This window comes from Phocoena phocoena, chromosome 8 (genome assembly GCF_963924675.1).
Source record: "Phocoena phocoena chromosome 8, mPhoPho1.1, whole genome shotgun sequence".
In the NCBI taxonomy this organism is placed as follows: Eukaryota; Metazoa; Chordata; class Mammalia; order Artiodactyla; family Phocoenidae; genus Phocoena; species Phocoena phocoena.
Genome location: NC_089226.1, coordinates 40,539,613 through 40,555,291, shown reverse-complemented (window position 1 = coordinate 40,555,291; position 15,679 = coordinate 40,539,613). Strand labels below are relative to the sequence as shown.

Below are 15,679 nucleotides of genomic sequence, written 5' to 3'. Positions count from 1 at the left end.
TGCTGACATATAGCCTCGATTTTTTTTTTTTTTAAACAGAAACCCTTTCAAAGTTTACAGCTACTCCAGGGAGCTTACAAGAAGCATTTATGAAAAGAAAAAAAGCATTTATGGAGAGATCCTCACAGAGACAGAAAGAAATAAGGAATAAAATTCGTGTCTCTGGAAGTTCTCAAACCAAAATAGTAAAGGAGAAACCCACAGGTATACTCTCCACATCAGTTTTCAAAGAGAATCTGGCATTACATATATATTAAATGATTTGTTCTCCGCTCAGGTTCATTTGTCAGTCACCTAAAGGGTGTGAACAAGGTTAGAGTGTCTCTTCCTGAAGACAGAAAGACTGCACAAGCCCATATGCACCAAAGGGCTCTAAGGTATGTATGTGGATATATGAAGATATATGAATTCACATAGCTTAAGTGTCTGTCTTTAATTCCATATAAATTTCTTGCAGATTATACCATCAGTTACCTGAAGTGAAAAAGCAAAAGGAAGAGAAAGCAAAGCAAGACGCATATGCCCAAAACAGAGCAAGGGCAAAAGAATTTCATAAGGTGAGCAGCCACTGCCCTCCCTGCCAATTTTTCATGTCTAAGGCACCTCAGAACTACAACTGATAAACGTTATTATTCCCTCCACAGAAAACATTAGAGAAACTTCGAGCCAAAAATATATGCTGACTTCCCACACAAAGTGTAAAGTAAAGGGTTTTTTTATTATGTGTAACACAAAGTTATTTAAGTCAATAAATTTTTAAGGAATTTCACACATTCTGATTCTTTCCACTGCCAATCATCTTAGTTCCTCCAAACTCATAAATCTTCAAGATAAAATAGCCCTAAAGAAGAGAGTAAAAGTTGGAAGATATTTAAATTTATTTTTACTTTCCCACATCACTAATCATGGGTATGAGTAGCTTGTATCTCCATCTGGAAAACATAGCACTATCAAGTTACTATTATATCCAGTGGAGAACTCAGTCTTTGGTCACAGCGTAAAGAGCTCCTGGATGTGGTCCCATCAGCCCTCTTTGAAATGACCTATAAAATTATTTTTAATGTGTACATACCTTTCAAAAAGAAGTTATCATGTGAGTCAGCCCTGTATAACAAATATAAAGATAAGGGTCCATTTTCAGAGGTGCTCATGTAAGCCAGCCTCCCCTCTAGTAACCAGGCAACCTGTAATGTAATAAACTAAAAGCCCAGGATTAAACAAAGAACTCCAGCAATCTAGGCACACACTTGTTCAATATAATAGTCACTACCCATGTATCAGTATTGTAAAATCTAATTAGAAAAAAATGGCTTGTGTTCTTATTTATACTGGAACAGTGCTGACCTAGGCAATGGAAATACAAGTACATAATAAAATGTTCCCAACAGGCTGAATGCTACAAAGTAGCAGAAATAAAACCTAGTGGAAAACTTTTTTTATGGTCATGTCCACAGCAAATGAGAAACTGCATTCTAAAAGCCTTGGTAATGACCATTAAAGCCTGACAGATAATTTTGGTGTGGTAAAATAAAAATAATTACTTACCACAATTCTTTTAGTTAGGCTTCTTTGATCTCCAATCAAATATGGACACACTTCAAAATTCTTCACCTACAGAAAAAGATTGTGATGGCAACTGGGACTGATTAGGTTCCATTTTCATTCACACCTAAATTTAGCTGATTGTTTCCAAACATGCATGTTTCAGGCAACTTTTATCTTAGAGCTTTCATGTTTTAAAACATAGCTTTATGTAAGATGGATGTTCAGAAAGGCTATTTTCATTCAGCCCATTCAGAGCAGTTGAACATTTTGCCCATCATCATGACATCATACATTACTGGTAAATAGTAAAACAACTAATGGCCTTTTTAACATCATAGTCTTTTTCATTAAATACAAGGGAAAAAATGAAATTAAAATCATACCTGTAATCTTTAGGATCCAATTTCCTCAAGTGATTTACTTTAGGACCCTAGAAATTAAATATAGCAAGTATGTTGCTATTTATCCCTTCATCTTTTCTAATACTGAAAAGCCTTGTTATATCCAATTTTTACTCATGAGCCTAGCAAAAAAATGTTGCAGGTCTCATTGTCACCACCGCAATGAAATTACAGTGATGGAAGCAAAACCTGTGTTCTCAATGTAGCCACATTAACAATTTATGGGCACCGTGAACAACAGTGCCCATTTTCAACTGTATGAGGCTTTATAAACATTTCTCTCAAGCTTGTATATACACTGTGCAAAAGACTTCTGCACTTGTGTAGAAGTTTTGCTGTTTTGCTAACAATGCTATCAATGAAAGGAAAGCTACTAGAAGCAACAGAAATAGAAATCCTTACATGTTTAGGGTCAGGAGACGGATCTGCCTGGTTCTGAATTTGACACCCTAGAAAAATAGTATTAGTTACTACTGAAGACTGTCAAACTGAACAGTGTGAGAAACTACAGGAATACTGTATCAGTAGAAATACCAGGTCTAACATGCACAAAGCCAAGAAAACCAACGATGCCAAATACTGAATTTATATTGCACTGTCCTTTGAACACTCAGCAGGAACAAACTGCTGAATGCAGATACCATGCAGTGCAATTATGACTGAACCAGAAAAAACCCTCAACCTCAAGTTTGTAATGTTAGTATCTGAGAAATATCTTCACACATCTCTAAAAATTTAAGTTCTTATAACATGTTTATTTGTCATTCCAATGAGACAACTACATTAACTCCATTTTAAACTATAAACCTAGCCATTGCTACCTTTACCCTCTCTATACCTATAGAACTTACACAGGAAACTATCCGATTATAAATATTTACGTGTCAGTGCTGTCTCTTCATTTTCCAATTCTGTAAACACAATTACAGCAGTATTTTTGGCCAAAATCCTGATAATTGTTTTATACCTAATTAGCAATCACAACAGTAATGGAATGCTATACTCAAAATTTACATTCTTTTCAGAACTTCTGAATCAATTTGAATAGAAATTAAATATTCCACTTACCTCTAAAAATGTATTAGGTTCAAATCATATTCACTCCTGCAAATAAAATATCAAATAAAAGATGGATACCATACTCATGTGATTAAAAATTAAAACCTCAATATATAACTTAAAATATTTAGATATTAAGCATACTCAGCTCTATCAGAATTAAGTTTTAGTTCATGTCTGTATCATTCAGCAGTTGAACGGTTAAATTCATCATCTGAACTGGAATGGTCCCCCCACTACCCCCACACAAATTACATTGTCACTGATTAAAACTTACCTAAGCCATCACACCCTAGAACAGTACAGATCATTGGGATATGCCAATACCTAAGATAAAAAGTTCGTTAGGTTTTTCATAGTTTACTTGGCAGCTCTGTCTTGTAGTTCTTTCCCACAGATCTAACAGGTAGTTCTATGAGTAAAGGAAACCACACAGTTAATCTATGAGGCGTTTCCAACGATGTAGGTTTACAGAAAAAGCCCCATCGGGATAGACCTCAACCACTGCTTGCTTTTAAAAAAATATAAACAAGTCCACAAGAGAACAATTATTTGAAAGAGCTCCAGTCTCTTAGATGAGTTCAAAACTGTGCAGTAACAGACACCACAAAGGATGTTTTAAGAAATTTAAGGAAATCATCCCATGAATTAGTCACATGGTAGATATTTTTACAATGCTTAGAAAAGATAGCGTTATATTAACAGGTAAAAATATGCAAAGTACTTATTAGCTATTATACATGAACCAAACAAAGGAAGAGTTCCACATATAAATTTAAGCTTGATTTTAAGAACTTCATTACTGCAATGTATTTTGCCTATGCAATTCCCAGATTACTGCAAAATTTTTACTTTGACTGAATTTTTGCCTTAAGAACTATATAAAGCATTTTCTCATTAGTTGATATCAATTATAAAAATACAAAAAAAAAAAAGTTCTGACCATTGGGGAATCGTTGAAGACAAATTGGGTGTATTTAATTAAACTTTATATCATTCAGATTCATGAAATTTTGTGTCCTGTGTAGTCATTTCTAGCATTATACTTTTAAATCTTCTACCTCATTTTAGATTATGCATTCATTAAAAACACTGTAGGGACTTCCCTGGCGTACAGCCGTCAGGACTCCAATGCTTCCACTGCAGGTGACACGGGTTCGATCCCTGGTCTGGGAACTAAGATCTGCAATCCACTCGGTGCAGCCAAAAATAAAAGAATGCACTGGCCAAACAAGTGTATGAAAAATATACCCCTTTTGCAAATCTAAATAACAAAGGTCAGATTAAATCAAAATTGTAATTATTAAATCATTCAGCATATTAACATGCATAACATTAAATAAAATAATCTTTAGGAGCAACATTTCATCTCATTTAGGCCATGAGGTTTTCAAGAAAAAAGTTATTTGGGGATTCTTCACATCACGTGAGGGTGAATTAATAGCAGAACATAAATTCTGGTAAACCAAGATTTGAAGGGAAGGAAGAACTTGAAAACATACGACATGTTTAGTAAACACGTTCAGTCCACATGTAATTAAGTATATAAAGAGTAGCACCATGGCCAGAAAATTTAAAAAATAAAAATAAAACTACTGGATAGTACAATTCAATAACAAAAAAACTACCCAATCAAAAAATTGGCAGAAGACCTAAACAGACATTTCTCCAAAGAAAGCATACACATAGGCACATGAAAAAATGATCATTACTGATTATTAGAAATGTAAATATAATGAAGTACTACCTCACACCAGTAAGAATGGCCATCATCAAAAAGTCTACAAATACATGCTGGAGAGGGTGTTGGAGAAAAAGGAACACCCCCCTACACTGTTGGTGGGAATGTAAACTGGTACAGCCAGTATGGAGAACAGTACGGCAGTTCCTCAAACTGAAAATAGAGCTACCATATGATCTAGCAATCCCACTCCTGGGCATATATCCAGAGAAAAACATGGTTTGAGAGGATACATGCATTGCAATGCTGTTTACAGTAACCAGGACACAGAAGCAACCTAAATGTCCATCAAGAGATGGATAAAGATGTGGTATGTACGTACACGTACACACACACAGTGGATTATTACTCGGATAAAGATGTGGTACACACACACACACACAATGGATTAGTACTCGGCCATGAAAAAGCATGAAATAATGCCATCTGCAGCAACATGGATGGACCTAGAGATTATCATACTAAGCAAAGTAAATCAAAAATAGAAATACAAATACCACAGCATATCACTTCTTTGTGGAATCTAAAACCACACAAATGAACACATCTATGAAACAAACAGCCTCAGACATAGAGAACAGACTTGTGGTTGCCAAGGAGGGGGATGTGGGGGAAGGATGGACTGGGAGTCTGGGATTAGCAGATGCAAACTACTTATATACATAAGTACAGATAAACAAGGTCTTAACTACATAGCACAGGGAACTATATTCAATATCCTGTTATAAATCATAATAGAAATATATGTATAACTGAGTCTCTGCACAGCAGAAACTAATATTGTAGGTCAACTATACTTCAATAAACTTTTAAAAAATATTGTATAGGGCTTCCCTGGTGGTGCAGTCGTTGAGAGTCCGCCTGCCGATGCAGGGGACACGGGTTTGTGCCCCGGTCTGGGAAGATCCCACATGCCGCGGAGCAGCTGGGCCCGTGAGCCATGGCCGCTGAGCCTGCGCGTCCGGAGCCTGTGCTCCACAACAGGAGGCCACAACAGTGAGAGGCCCGCGTACAAATAAAAAATATATATATTGTATAAGGGTGCGGGGAGATTAAAAATATGTTGTGTACGCTTGAAGCAGGAATATCCAAGATTCTGACTATAACTGCCTAATTTATAGTTCTGGGACCCTTTCATTCAAGCAAAGTGAGACTGGCACAATGTCACTATAAAGCATGTCAATCCTGAGATTCATTTTCTGAAATTACCTTATGAACAGAAATTTAAAATTGGCAAAAATGCCTTTCAATAATGAAACCTATGGAGGTTTTAAATTCTCACAATTTATCACATTTACACAAATTGTACCCAAACTCACCTAAAGCATAAGACATACCTTTTTAAATTATCCAGACACTCTGACCAAGATAAAAGCCTAAAAAAAGAAGCCATCTTTGTTTCATGTCAACGTTAAAATTAGAGTACTAAATCATTACAGCTGATAATTTAAAAGCTTAAGATATGAGGGAAATTATCAGCTCTATAGTCCTGTAAGCAATCTTTATGTTTATCAATACACCCCCATCACTTGACTCTCTTAGGTATCATGTTCCTTCTTATCTGTATCAAAACTCATACTGAACAATGAGCTCTGGGTTGCAAAAGAGGATTTATTTGTGCACCTGTCTAGAAGTCTTTGTCCACAAATTAAACAAAAACAAACACAAGTGCTATGGTAAAATGAAGTATATAGAGTGGCATAATCTGCAACATACAGTGGTGATGAAAATGATTATAGGTAGTTAGGAAAGGAAAATATTAAGTTCTTATTACATTAATAGGCATTTCACACTAAATTTCTCTGAAAAAAATAAAAATGGAGTTGCCAGGTACTCTAAGGAGAATATCATTAGTGGTTATTGCTGTCAATCATTAGTGGTTATTGCAACTAAGATTTTCTTTTCAGGATTACAATCTTATTTCTTTGATTCAAAGCTCAAATGGCACCTTTAAGTTCTCTTACCCAGAAATACACCACCATATGCAAAAACAGTAGGATGTCGTTTATTTTTTGGGGAAGTGATTATATCTGCTGTAACAGCCTCAATGTTTTTTCTACATAATCTCACTGTTTTAATTATTTTTCTTACAATTACTACTTCAGGAGTTTTATAAATGTTTATTCTTTTTGTTTTCTTACAAGGTTCTTTTTTATCATAAGGCTAGCATATGTATTCACATTCATCATCTTTTCTTTCTATAAAGTTCCTTTTCCTCTATTCTGTTTACCTTGTCTGGTAGTCATAATCCTATCTATTTTCAGGCCATTCTGTCCTCTGTCCAGTGTTTTTTGGATTTTGATGCTGTCTTTTTAGGCAATGCAGCTTCTTCAGTATATTCCTCTTGTTCCAAATATACATTCTTCTTCTTTGGTATTTCAGAGCTTATTATGAAATAATTATCCTCCTGCATAAGAAATAACAATACTAAGCAATAACTTGAAACTTTACCGCGTTAGTAATTACATATAACTAAACTCTAGGTTACTTAAAATAACCTGGATACTACATCTGGATGTTAAAAATTCAAATTAACTTCTGCTGCTTTTCTCATCTGATATCCTAGTATCAACACCACACATGAAAACTTACAATAGTATTGTTTTTACTGATATAGTATTGATAATTCATGTTCTCAGCAATTATCCATAAAATTCTTATTTTTATTCTTGCATTTCCTGCACCAAGGGCATTGAACCTTTCAAAACTTAAATACAGATAGTAACACAACAGGATAAAATTCTCCCTTTGTCAACAGCTGTCCTCCCAAAATTCTGAAGTGGGATAAAATTGTCACTTACCACCAATTTAATATCACATTCATCATGTTCAAGATTTGTTGCAATCTCCTCCTCTGCTCTGCAATATTAAAAGCATATCACTCAATGTATATATATAACTGATTCAACTTTGTTATAAAGCAGAAACTAACATACCATTGTACAGCAATTATACTCCAATAGTTAAAAAAAAGTGTATCACTCAGATGACAAATCTTTTATAACCCAATGAGTAGTATACTGTCATGACATACAACTGAAACAGCAATACCAGTTAAGTCTATTAGTATTTTATCTGTGTTCACATTACTATTAAATCAAAGTCTAAACAAACTGATAGCATATGGAGCAACATTAAAATTTAAAAGCACTTAATCTTATAAAACCTATGTCCAAAATTATTCCAATCCATGATAGAACTTACGCTGACTCTTCAATAGGAGAGATAGATCCATCATCATCCAAGTATCTGTATCTACGACTATCAAAGTCTTCTTTTTCTAAATCTTCACCAACATTCATTTGTTTCAAGGATTCCTTGAGATGGTATTCATACTTCAGTTTTTCAAGGTAGTTAAAAAATCCTCTTGCCACTGCTTGCTATGTACCAAAAACACCATATTTTAAGTCAAGGACTTAAAAAAAATTTCTTCCACTCAGCAAATGCCTATGTTCCTCAATGACAAGGATCCCCATAACAAGGTCCTTAGTGATCTTGATTTAACTACTCTGCTATATGGAGATCACGTGTATCAATTCACTGTTCTACCTAGCAAGTTATCAAAGTTAGTACCAAGAAAAACAAGCATAAATCTTGTATCGTTTGGGCATTACTTAAGACATTTTTTAATGCAGAGAACTGTCTATTTTAATCACCTTAAAACATAAAGAGGTTAATGAGTATTAATCCTTTCCAATAAATCAGATTCTAGAACAAGTGACTACAAATTATACAATCACTTATCTCAAATATTTCAGAGTCTACTGCTAAGTACTGGCGTTATTTGTCTGGTAATTCTGTCAGAAATTGAAATATCTGAACAAAATGAAATCCTAAAGCCACTGAACATGAAAGGTAGGTGTGGGTTTCACTTCGGTTACTATAAAACAACTGGGCATTTGAGTTTTAGGAATGGTGTTTACAGCCCTGACAGGATAAGATCAAGGTATAAAATCAGCCTTAGAGCACTTCATATACAGGTACATTCACCCAGTGTTACCAGTGCAAGATTCCACCCAGAAGTCCAAGTGAACTTTGAGCTGAAGGAGGGGGATGGAATTTAAGCGGCAGTATAGAGAAGTATTATAAAAGTTGAAGACTGTATGATCCAGGTACATCTAAATTCTAAAAGCGACCAACAACTCATTTGAAACATTTTAAGCTATGTGCATCAGCATACATAAAGACTCACCTCAAAGGTTAAAATTTTTCTCCAAGGTAATGGTTTTCTTCCATTTTCTGATTCTAAAAATGGGAAGCCAGGTCCTTTGTCTTTAAATTGTTTCTTATTTATTTGTGAGCTTCTAGTGTTTCTCCTTCCTTTTGGTCTTCCCCTTGATCTTCCCGTTGGCTTGTATTTCCTCTTTTTACGTTTCTTTTTTTTGAATCTTTCAAAAATAGCTTTTAAAGTCAATGGTCTTGGCTCTACAGATGAGTCACTAGATGAATCTCTTGCTTGAGTACTTTCAGGTGTGTGAACAAATTTTCTAATAGGGTTTCTTTGCCTCCTTTTAGGTGGGATAGGAACATGCTGAGTTTTAAATAAGCTGCTACCAGAGGAAGAGTTATCACTAGAAAACAGGGAAAGATTAATTGTACCCTCATATTACTGTTTATTACCAGTAATATACTTTTCTTTTACAAATGGAAGCAGAAAAACATGTTCAAAGTAATTTTTTAAAAGATGGGCTCAGTACTAGCCAATCACTTAGCTCTGACCACTCTACCACAAGTGGCCCATAATGCCATGTGCCATAGCACTTAGCCAAAAAATCATCTTCCTTTATGTAAGTTCCACAAAGGCAGGCTTGTTCACTGCTAGAGGCTAAACTAAGACAAAGCCTCCTCTAAATAAAACAAGAGTATCCTAGCGGAAAGATGAAGTATACTAGAAATGCTCATTTGTTTTCCCAGTGAGATCAACAACAATTAGGACTAGATACCTCTCATCATATACATAAGCCCAGCATCCCTGATAATGTGGAATATAGGAACAAGTTGATTTTAAAACAAGATTCCCTACTGACATCCATTTTCTTCTTATAAAATGAGGATGATTTAATGAGGAAGATAGCAGTTTGGCCCGGAGAATATACTCCTGTTTCCCTGAGTTAACGATGTGTCCCACAATTATAAGTAAAGTTTGAAGTTAAAACTTCAAAGGCCTGTGCACACCAGGTTTTCCTTTTCTGTTCTAACGCATGAAAATTACCATTACCACCACTCATTATCTACAATGATTTATGCTTTCCCGGTAATTCAAATACAGTAAAATTACCATCTAGTCTCTTTTCCAGAAAAATCTGGTGATTGTTATTTAAAAAAAAGAAAGCACTTACCTTTGATTCTCAATTTCCACAGCTGAGTCAGATGCCGTTACATAGTTGATAGAATCCATTCCTGGTAGGTGTTTTCCAAGCCCCTCTCAAATTTGTTGTCAATTGTCCTTTGATTTAAACAGATTTCTGACCATACAAAATTCAGTAAATGTGATGTTGTTTCCCTGAATAAATGCAAACAGCTAGTATCAGAGTAACTTTTCGATGAAAGGCTTACAAATTAAAAAAAAAAAAAAGACAAAGGGCACTGTTGTAATCTCCTTAGATACAATAGTTTGGACAAATTTTTTAAAAAGATCATGTCTAATTTTACTTTTCCATCTCCCTTATCGGAGATGCCATCATTCTTCCTATTTGTATATTGTTCTTAGTCTTTAGCATTCTTGGCAATGACAAATGAGCAACGATGAAAGAAATCCTACAAGAACAATATACTTCGAACATAGGAAACCAATAAGGTCACAGAGATCTCAGATTCGCAAAATATCCAACGGACTCCTGGTAATTTCATGATGTTTTATCGTAGTTTTCTAAAATGCAAAATCTAAGAAATAAGTCACGAAATAACTGCCCAAAAAGAAATTCAACAAGTGGATCCAATGGCACCGATGGTATACCTGATATTAAAAAAAAAAAAAAATCAGAGCGTATTATCAAAATTAAAGTTGACTCAAAACCTCTTTTTCGGAAACTAGAAAGCATTCCTACGGAAGTGTGGCTTCCAATTCCGAGATTCTGCGAGGAGGAGCACATGGCAATAGTGCCCTTCACTGGCTCTAACAATTCCCCTTCAGCACTTTGTGCGATTTTGGGGCGAGCGTCTCCAGGAAGCGCCTAACCTCGTACGTCAGCAATGGTTACCTCGCACTTAAACCCTATTAATTCAGAAAATGTGTATTGTATGTACCACACTTTAACATCTACGTGCCAGACAACGGACCACGCCCATGCTATAATCGTGTACTGTGGGCCGCAGTAAAGCCACTAGGTCCGAAGTCCACAAAAACCACGAGCCCTCCGCCCTCGGGGACTGACTTTCGCGGCTGGACCCCAATATGCCACGCAGGGGCCTGGGAAAAGCTACAAGAAGAAACCCTCCCCCGCCCACAAGGCCCGGAAGCCCCCGTCCTCTTTCCTACCCGTCGAGACGGCAGACAGCTTGCACCAACCAGCGCCGGCTCGGCATGGGCCTCAGCTGCGTACCAGATACCCGCCAGCCCTCCCTAGGAAGTCCGCATTCAGCAACCTCCGGAAGCCCCCCTCACTCCAACAAGTTAAGAACCACCTACCTCCATTACCGCGCTGGAGAAAAGAATGAGCGGGCTGCGTGCCCCAGCTAATAGGGAGACCGAAGTCTCGCGATAACAATTTGACTCCAGGAAGAAGGTGAGAGGTGGGAAGTGGCGACCCGCGGGGCGCCATTTTGATCTCCGTGAGAGGAGGAGCGATTTCGAGAGGGCGGGGTCTGATCTCCCGGATCCAGAGGAGGCGGAGTTGACTGAGGCAAGATCGGGTTTCAGGTGTAGGCTTCCCTCACCGATGAGGTAAGTGGAGTAGAGAAGAATGTTTCGGCAAACTACAAGAAATAAATTGTGGGGTCAGGTGAACGGAATGACTGTGAACTGCAAGGAAACAGGCACTCCACCTGCTTTGCTTCCAGTGGTCTCGCCTTGGTTGAGCTGTCCTCTGACTTCCCAAAATCTGATCTCGAGTGTGTGTGGGGGGGGGGGGGTGCGTGTGTGTACGGTGCCAGGTGTGTTTTGTCATATTATGTCTACTTTTGCCTTCAGAAATCTCCTCTGCGTTAACTTGTAAGACGATCATGCTTTGACCGAGACTCAAAATGTGTAACCTTTGTACTGGAAGCCAGTGTTACCCCGTAGTACATCCAGGTCCCCTATCCCCTTCGGACTTTTGTTAACTAATCTTTCACTCAGAGCTAAGTGTCAGCCTCCCAGGGGTTGGTTAACATATCACAAGAGATAGCAGCGGCGAATTTTTTTGTTTGTTTTCTCCCTTAGTTCCCTGAATGATTAATGAATGTTAAGATAAAAGTTTAAACTTGTTTAGTTTTGGTATTTTGGGGGTTTTTTTTCCCCACAGTAGTTACAAAAAGGAATGAGCTGGCTTGATTTGTCCACTTTCAGACCTCTTGTATCATATGAAAAAACCAGGAAAGCCATCTAGTCTTAATCTGTGGTTAGTGTCATCTTCGGATTGGACAGACCTGGAGGGTAATCTAGCTTCTTTACTCAATTTTGCTCTAAATGTTGAACAATTCCAGGCACAGACAGTCTAGTCTTCTAGGCATTATGAAGTACCGTTAGTTCCAGAACAGGGATTGCATGTCTTATTCACTGCCATGTTCCATAACATGCCTGCCTATGTAATTTGTGAGTCTCAGTACGAAATGAAAATGCAGGGCCCCTTGTTCAAAACGCAGGGGGAAAGTGCCATTAAAGGTACTAAAATATAAGCGGTCTCCTTTCTTCTGTAGTACCTCTTTCCACTTGTCATGATGTTTTAATTAATAGCATTAATTTGCTATTATTAATTATTAATTCTATTTTATTGATTTATTATTAATTAATAACTAACTATACTATTATTAATTAATAGCATTAATTTGCTATTTATTGTCACTCTAAGTAAAGAAAAATTGAGTTTAACTCATTAGCATGAGATTTACCACTCTATATTCTGCAATACCAGTTTTAAATAAAAACATAAGAACATTTAGCTTGTACGCAGAATTACTGAAATTTCACAATTCATACTATGTAGGCATATGTATTTTGTTCTTACTAGAACACTGGATACTGCACAAAACTAGCACCCCTGTATTTATTTTACTTCTCCATGCGTGCACATTCTACCGACACTATGGAATCCAGGGAATTTGAGTCTCAATGAACTCCCTTAGACTGTGCATCCACCAGCATTCTACACTCACAGGACTTAAACGCTTTTTGTGAATGGGAAGCAAGAAGTGGTGGTGGACATGCACATAGACCCTCTCTCCTCTGATGCCAAGCATGTTCCATTGTCCTATCCATCTTAAAAGTTCAAATATAAAGTTAAGAATTTTTAAAAATATTTATTTTATTTATGTATTTGTCTGCACCAGGTCTTAGTTGCAGTATACAGGGTCTTCATTGTGGCATGCAGGCTCTTAGTTATGGCGTGCGGGATCTAGTTCCCTGACCAGGTATTGAACCTGGGCCCCCTGCATTGGGAGCGTGCAGTCTTAACCACTGGACCACCAGGGAAGTCCCTAAAGTTAAGAATTTAAAGATGGTGGCAATGGAGCATAAACCACGTGCTATTCTGAGCACATGGTCCTGTGTAACTTCACTAGTTGCACATCCATGGAGCCAGCCGTGCCCCAGAGCCTTATGAGTCTGGAATATCATAAATGTTCAATAAAAACAACTAAGGCTGAACTGGTATCCATTGTATGCTAGGTACTTGGAAGACAAATATGAGAAATACAGTCCTATCTTCAAAGAGATCACAGTCTAAGGGACAGAAACAAAGCAAACAGATGACCACAGGTATACTGAGTGCTAGAAGGTTGCTCTTGTGAGCTGAATTGTATCATTCCCTCACCAGTTAATGGCAAGGTATAATGTGATGAGTTCTGGGTTTACAGTGGGCTAGATTTGGTTTTGAATTCTGTTTCTGCCACTTAATAGCTGAGTGATCTGGAGTAAATAATATATTCCTCTTGTAAAATGAGAAGGATAATATGTCATTGTGTGAGGTTTTGAAGGAATGTCTGTAAAGTGTCTAACATACTGTTTGGTTTACAGAATGCAGTTTGTCAATAGTTATCGGCCATAGTTGGTCCACCCCTTTAGGCATTGCCTCTGCAGCTCCATTTATCCTTCTGCCTCCTATCTTCCATTCTTCCCTTCTCTAGACCCTGCTTCTGGGCCACTGACTCCCAGCAGTGGAATCTGGAGAGTAAATGTTGTTTGCCTCCATGTGGCCCAAAGCTGTCCTCCTAGAGCCACTCTGGATTTGTATTAGAACTTTTCTAACCCTTTTCTCTCATCACTCCAACTCCAGCCTCCTCTTCCCTATCTCTCACTCACACAGAAACACACTTATACACAACACCACGCTGCCTTCTGGGCTTTTGGCTTGCATTTCTGAACCAGTTATTCAGGCTGTAGCCTCCTAGGGTTGGAATTTGTTTCTGTTTTGGTGGGGAAAGAAAACAAAAACCTGACCTTTGAAAGATAGTAAAGGGTGTAAAATTAGTGATGCAGGAGATGTAGATGGGCCGCAGGCTGAGCAGCTGAAATCTGTCCTGTGTGGGCAGCTACTCCAAGATAAGATAATGCCGGGAGCTGGGAGGAGCTGAGTCCCACCCAGAATAAAGATAAAGAGACCACAGATTTCTCATTCTCAAGGTCAAGGAGATCTTCCCAACTATACAGGTACAGAAAGGCTGGGGGTGTAGGGAAGGGAGGGGGCACCACCCCATAGTAGGTGATGTCAACCTTTCCATAGGTCTCTGCATTAAGAGATGTGCGCACATACAGGGGAGAACCCTGAGTTATACCAAATACGGCCTCAGAGCCAGGCAAAGCAAGACATTGGCCAGAGGAAACCCGCAAGAAATGCCCCATGTAAGTGATTTAAACTACCACGAAGACGCAACTCTCTTAGTCCACCCCTGTGTGTCTATTGACATGTACTTTTTTCCCTCCTAATAAACACTTTGCTTGTTTCACTACTTTCAGTCTTTTTGTTGAAATTAACTTTTACAAATAAGACAAGCCAGGGGCCTTGTCACTAGCCACTGGCGCTCGTGGTGTAGGGGCTAGGATTCAGTGCTCTCACTGCCATGGCTGCCATGGCCTGACTTCGCTGGGGAACGAGATCTTGCTTCAAGCCCCTGCAGGCCGAGGCCACCTGAGATCATTAGGATTGTATTTAATTTAAACTTGAGTCTTTATTATTCCTACTGTAAGTAGAAATATCTAGAGTGCTTTTATTGTCTTCATTTTAAATAAACATGGTATTCACTGAGCAGATTTTCACAAGTTCTTAATTAGTACTTGCTGGTTTCTAATAAAGAAAATATAAGATGATGGGCCTTCCCTTGTGGTCCAGTGGTTAACACTCCATCCTTCCACTGCTGGGGGCACGGGTTCCACTCCTGGTCTGGGAACTAGGATTCTGCATGCCTCGCAGAGCAGCCAAAAAAAAAAAAAAAAAAGAAAAAGAAAGAAAGAAAATATAAGATGTCAACATTTAGAAAATCTAGGTGAAGCATATATGAGATTATTTGTACGTATTTTCTGTCCATCTGAAATTATTTCAGTAAAGTTAAAATGGCTCATTCCTAAACAGTTATAGCTTATTCAATTCAAAAATATATTTTCGGGAATTCCCTGGCAGTCCAATGGTTAGGACTCTGTGCTTCGCTTTCACTGCCGAGGGCCAGGGTTTGATCCCTGGTCAGGGAACTAATATCCTGCAAGCCGCAATGCACGGCCAAAAAAAAATAAAATATATTTGAGATCATCTAAATATGATTATATAGGGTTTTGGGCCCATTATCAACACTTTACATTTTCTTT

At 37.7% G+C, this 15,679-nt stretch overlaps 2 protein-coding genes and 8 non-coding genes across 10 annotated transcripts in view; 1 reads left to right on the top strand and 9 right to left on the bottom strand.

Annotated features, from left to right (window-relative positions):
* Nucleotides 1-683, top strand: part of CEP295 (centrosomal protein 295) — a 42,538-nt gene extending 41,855 nt beyond the window's left edge. Inside the window, exons 26-29 of the mRNA XM_065882792.1 lie at nt 40-204; nt 278-377; nt 458-557; nt 645-683. Of these exons, the coding sequence (XP_065738864.1) occupies nt 40-204; nt 278-377; nt 458-557; nt 645-683 (404 nt within the window). The remainder of the gene's footprint in view (nt 1-39; nt 205-277; nt 378-457; nt 558-644) is intronic.
* A 235-nt stretch (nt 684-918) lies between these two features.
* On the bottom strand, nt 919-1,045 carry LOC136127679 (small nucleolar RNA SNORA25). Its single transcript, XR_010656139.1, has one exon. It is a non-coding gene; the product is annotated as a small nucleolar RNA SNORA25 (small nucleolar RNA).
* A 328-nt stretch (nt 1,046-1,373) lies between these two features.
* Nucleotides 1,374-1,494, bottom strand: LOC136127685 (small nucleolar RNA SNORA32). Its single transcript, XR_010656143.1, has one exon. It is a non-coding gene; the product is annotated as a small nucleolar RNA SNORA32 (small nucleolar RNA).
* Nucleotides 1,495-1,760: 266 nt separating this feature from the next.
* On the bottom strand, nt 1,761-1,833 carry LOC136127675 (small nucleolar RNA Z40). The gene has a single exon (XR_010656135.1). It is a non-coding gene; the product is annotated as a small nucleolar RNA Z40 (small nucleolar RNA).
* A 244-nt stretch (nt 1,834-2,077) lies between these two features.
* Nucleotides 2,078-2,212, bottom strand: LOC136127681 (small nucleolar RNA SNORA1). Its single transcript, XR_010656140.1, has one exon. It is a non-coding gene; the product is annotated as a small nucleolar RNA SNORA1 (small nucleolar RNA).
* Nucleotides 2,213-2,460: 248 nt separating this feature from the next.
* Nucleotides 2,461-2,598, bottom strand: LOC136127676 (small nucleolar RNA SNORA8). The gene has a single exon (XR_010656136.1). It is a non-coding gene; the product is annotated as a small nucleolar RNA SNORA8 (small nucleolar RNA).
* Nucleotides 2,599-3,153: 555 nt separating this feature from the next.
* LOC136127698 (small nucleolar RNA SNORD5) lies at nt 3,154-3,225 on the bottom strand. The gene has a single exon (XR_010656154.1). It is a non-coding gene; the product is annotated as a small nucleolar RNA SNORD5 (small nucleolar RNA).
* A 151-nt stretch (nt 3,226-3,376) lies between these two features.
* On the bottom strand, nt 3,377-3,507 carry LOC136127686 (small nucleolar RNA SNORA18). Its single transcript, XR_010656144.1, has one exon. It is a non-coding gene; the product is annotated as a small nucleolar RNA SNORA18 (small nucleolar RNA).
* Nucleotides 3,508-6,292: 2,785 nt separating this feature from the next.
* LOC136127691 (small nucleolar RNA SNORA40) lies at nt 6,293-6,419 on the bottom strand. The gene has a single exon (XR_010656149.1). It is a non-coding gene; the product is annotated as a small nucleolar RNA SNORA40 (small nucleolar RNA).
* Nucleotides 6,420-6,872: 453 nt separating this feature from the next.
* On the bottom strand, nt 6,873-10,249 carry TAF1D (TATA-box binding protein associated factor, RNA polymerase I subunit D). Its single transcript, XM_065883032.1, has 5 exons — nt 10,086-10,249; nt 8,939-9,317; nt 7,951-8,126; nt 7,548-7,605; nt 6,873-7,153 (listed from the first exon to the last, which is right to left on the bottom strand). Exons 1-5 carry the CDS (start codon nt 10,142-10,144, stop codon nt 7,007-7,009), a joined length of 819 nt encoding a protein of 272 aa, XP_065739104.1. The 5' UTR covers nt 10,145-10,249; the 3' UTR covers nt 6,873-7,006.
* Nucleotides 10,250-15,679: the final 5,430 nt, after the last annotated feature.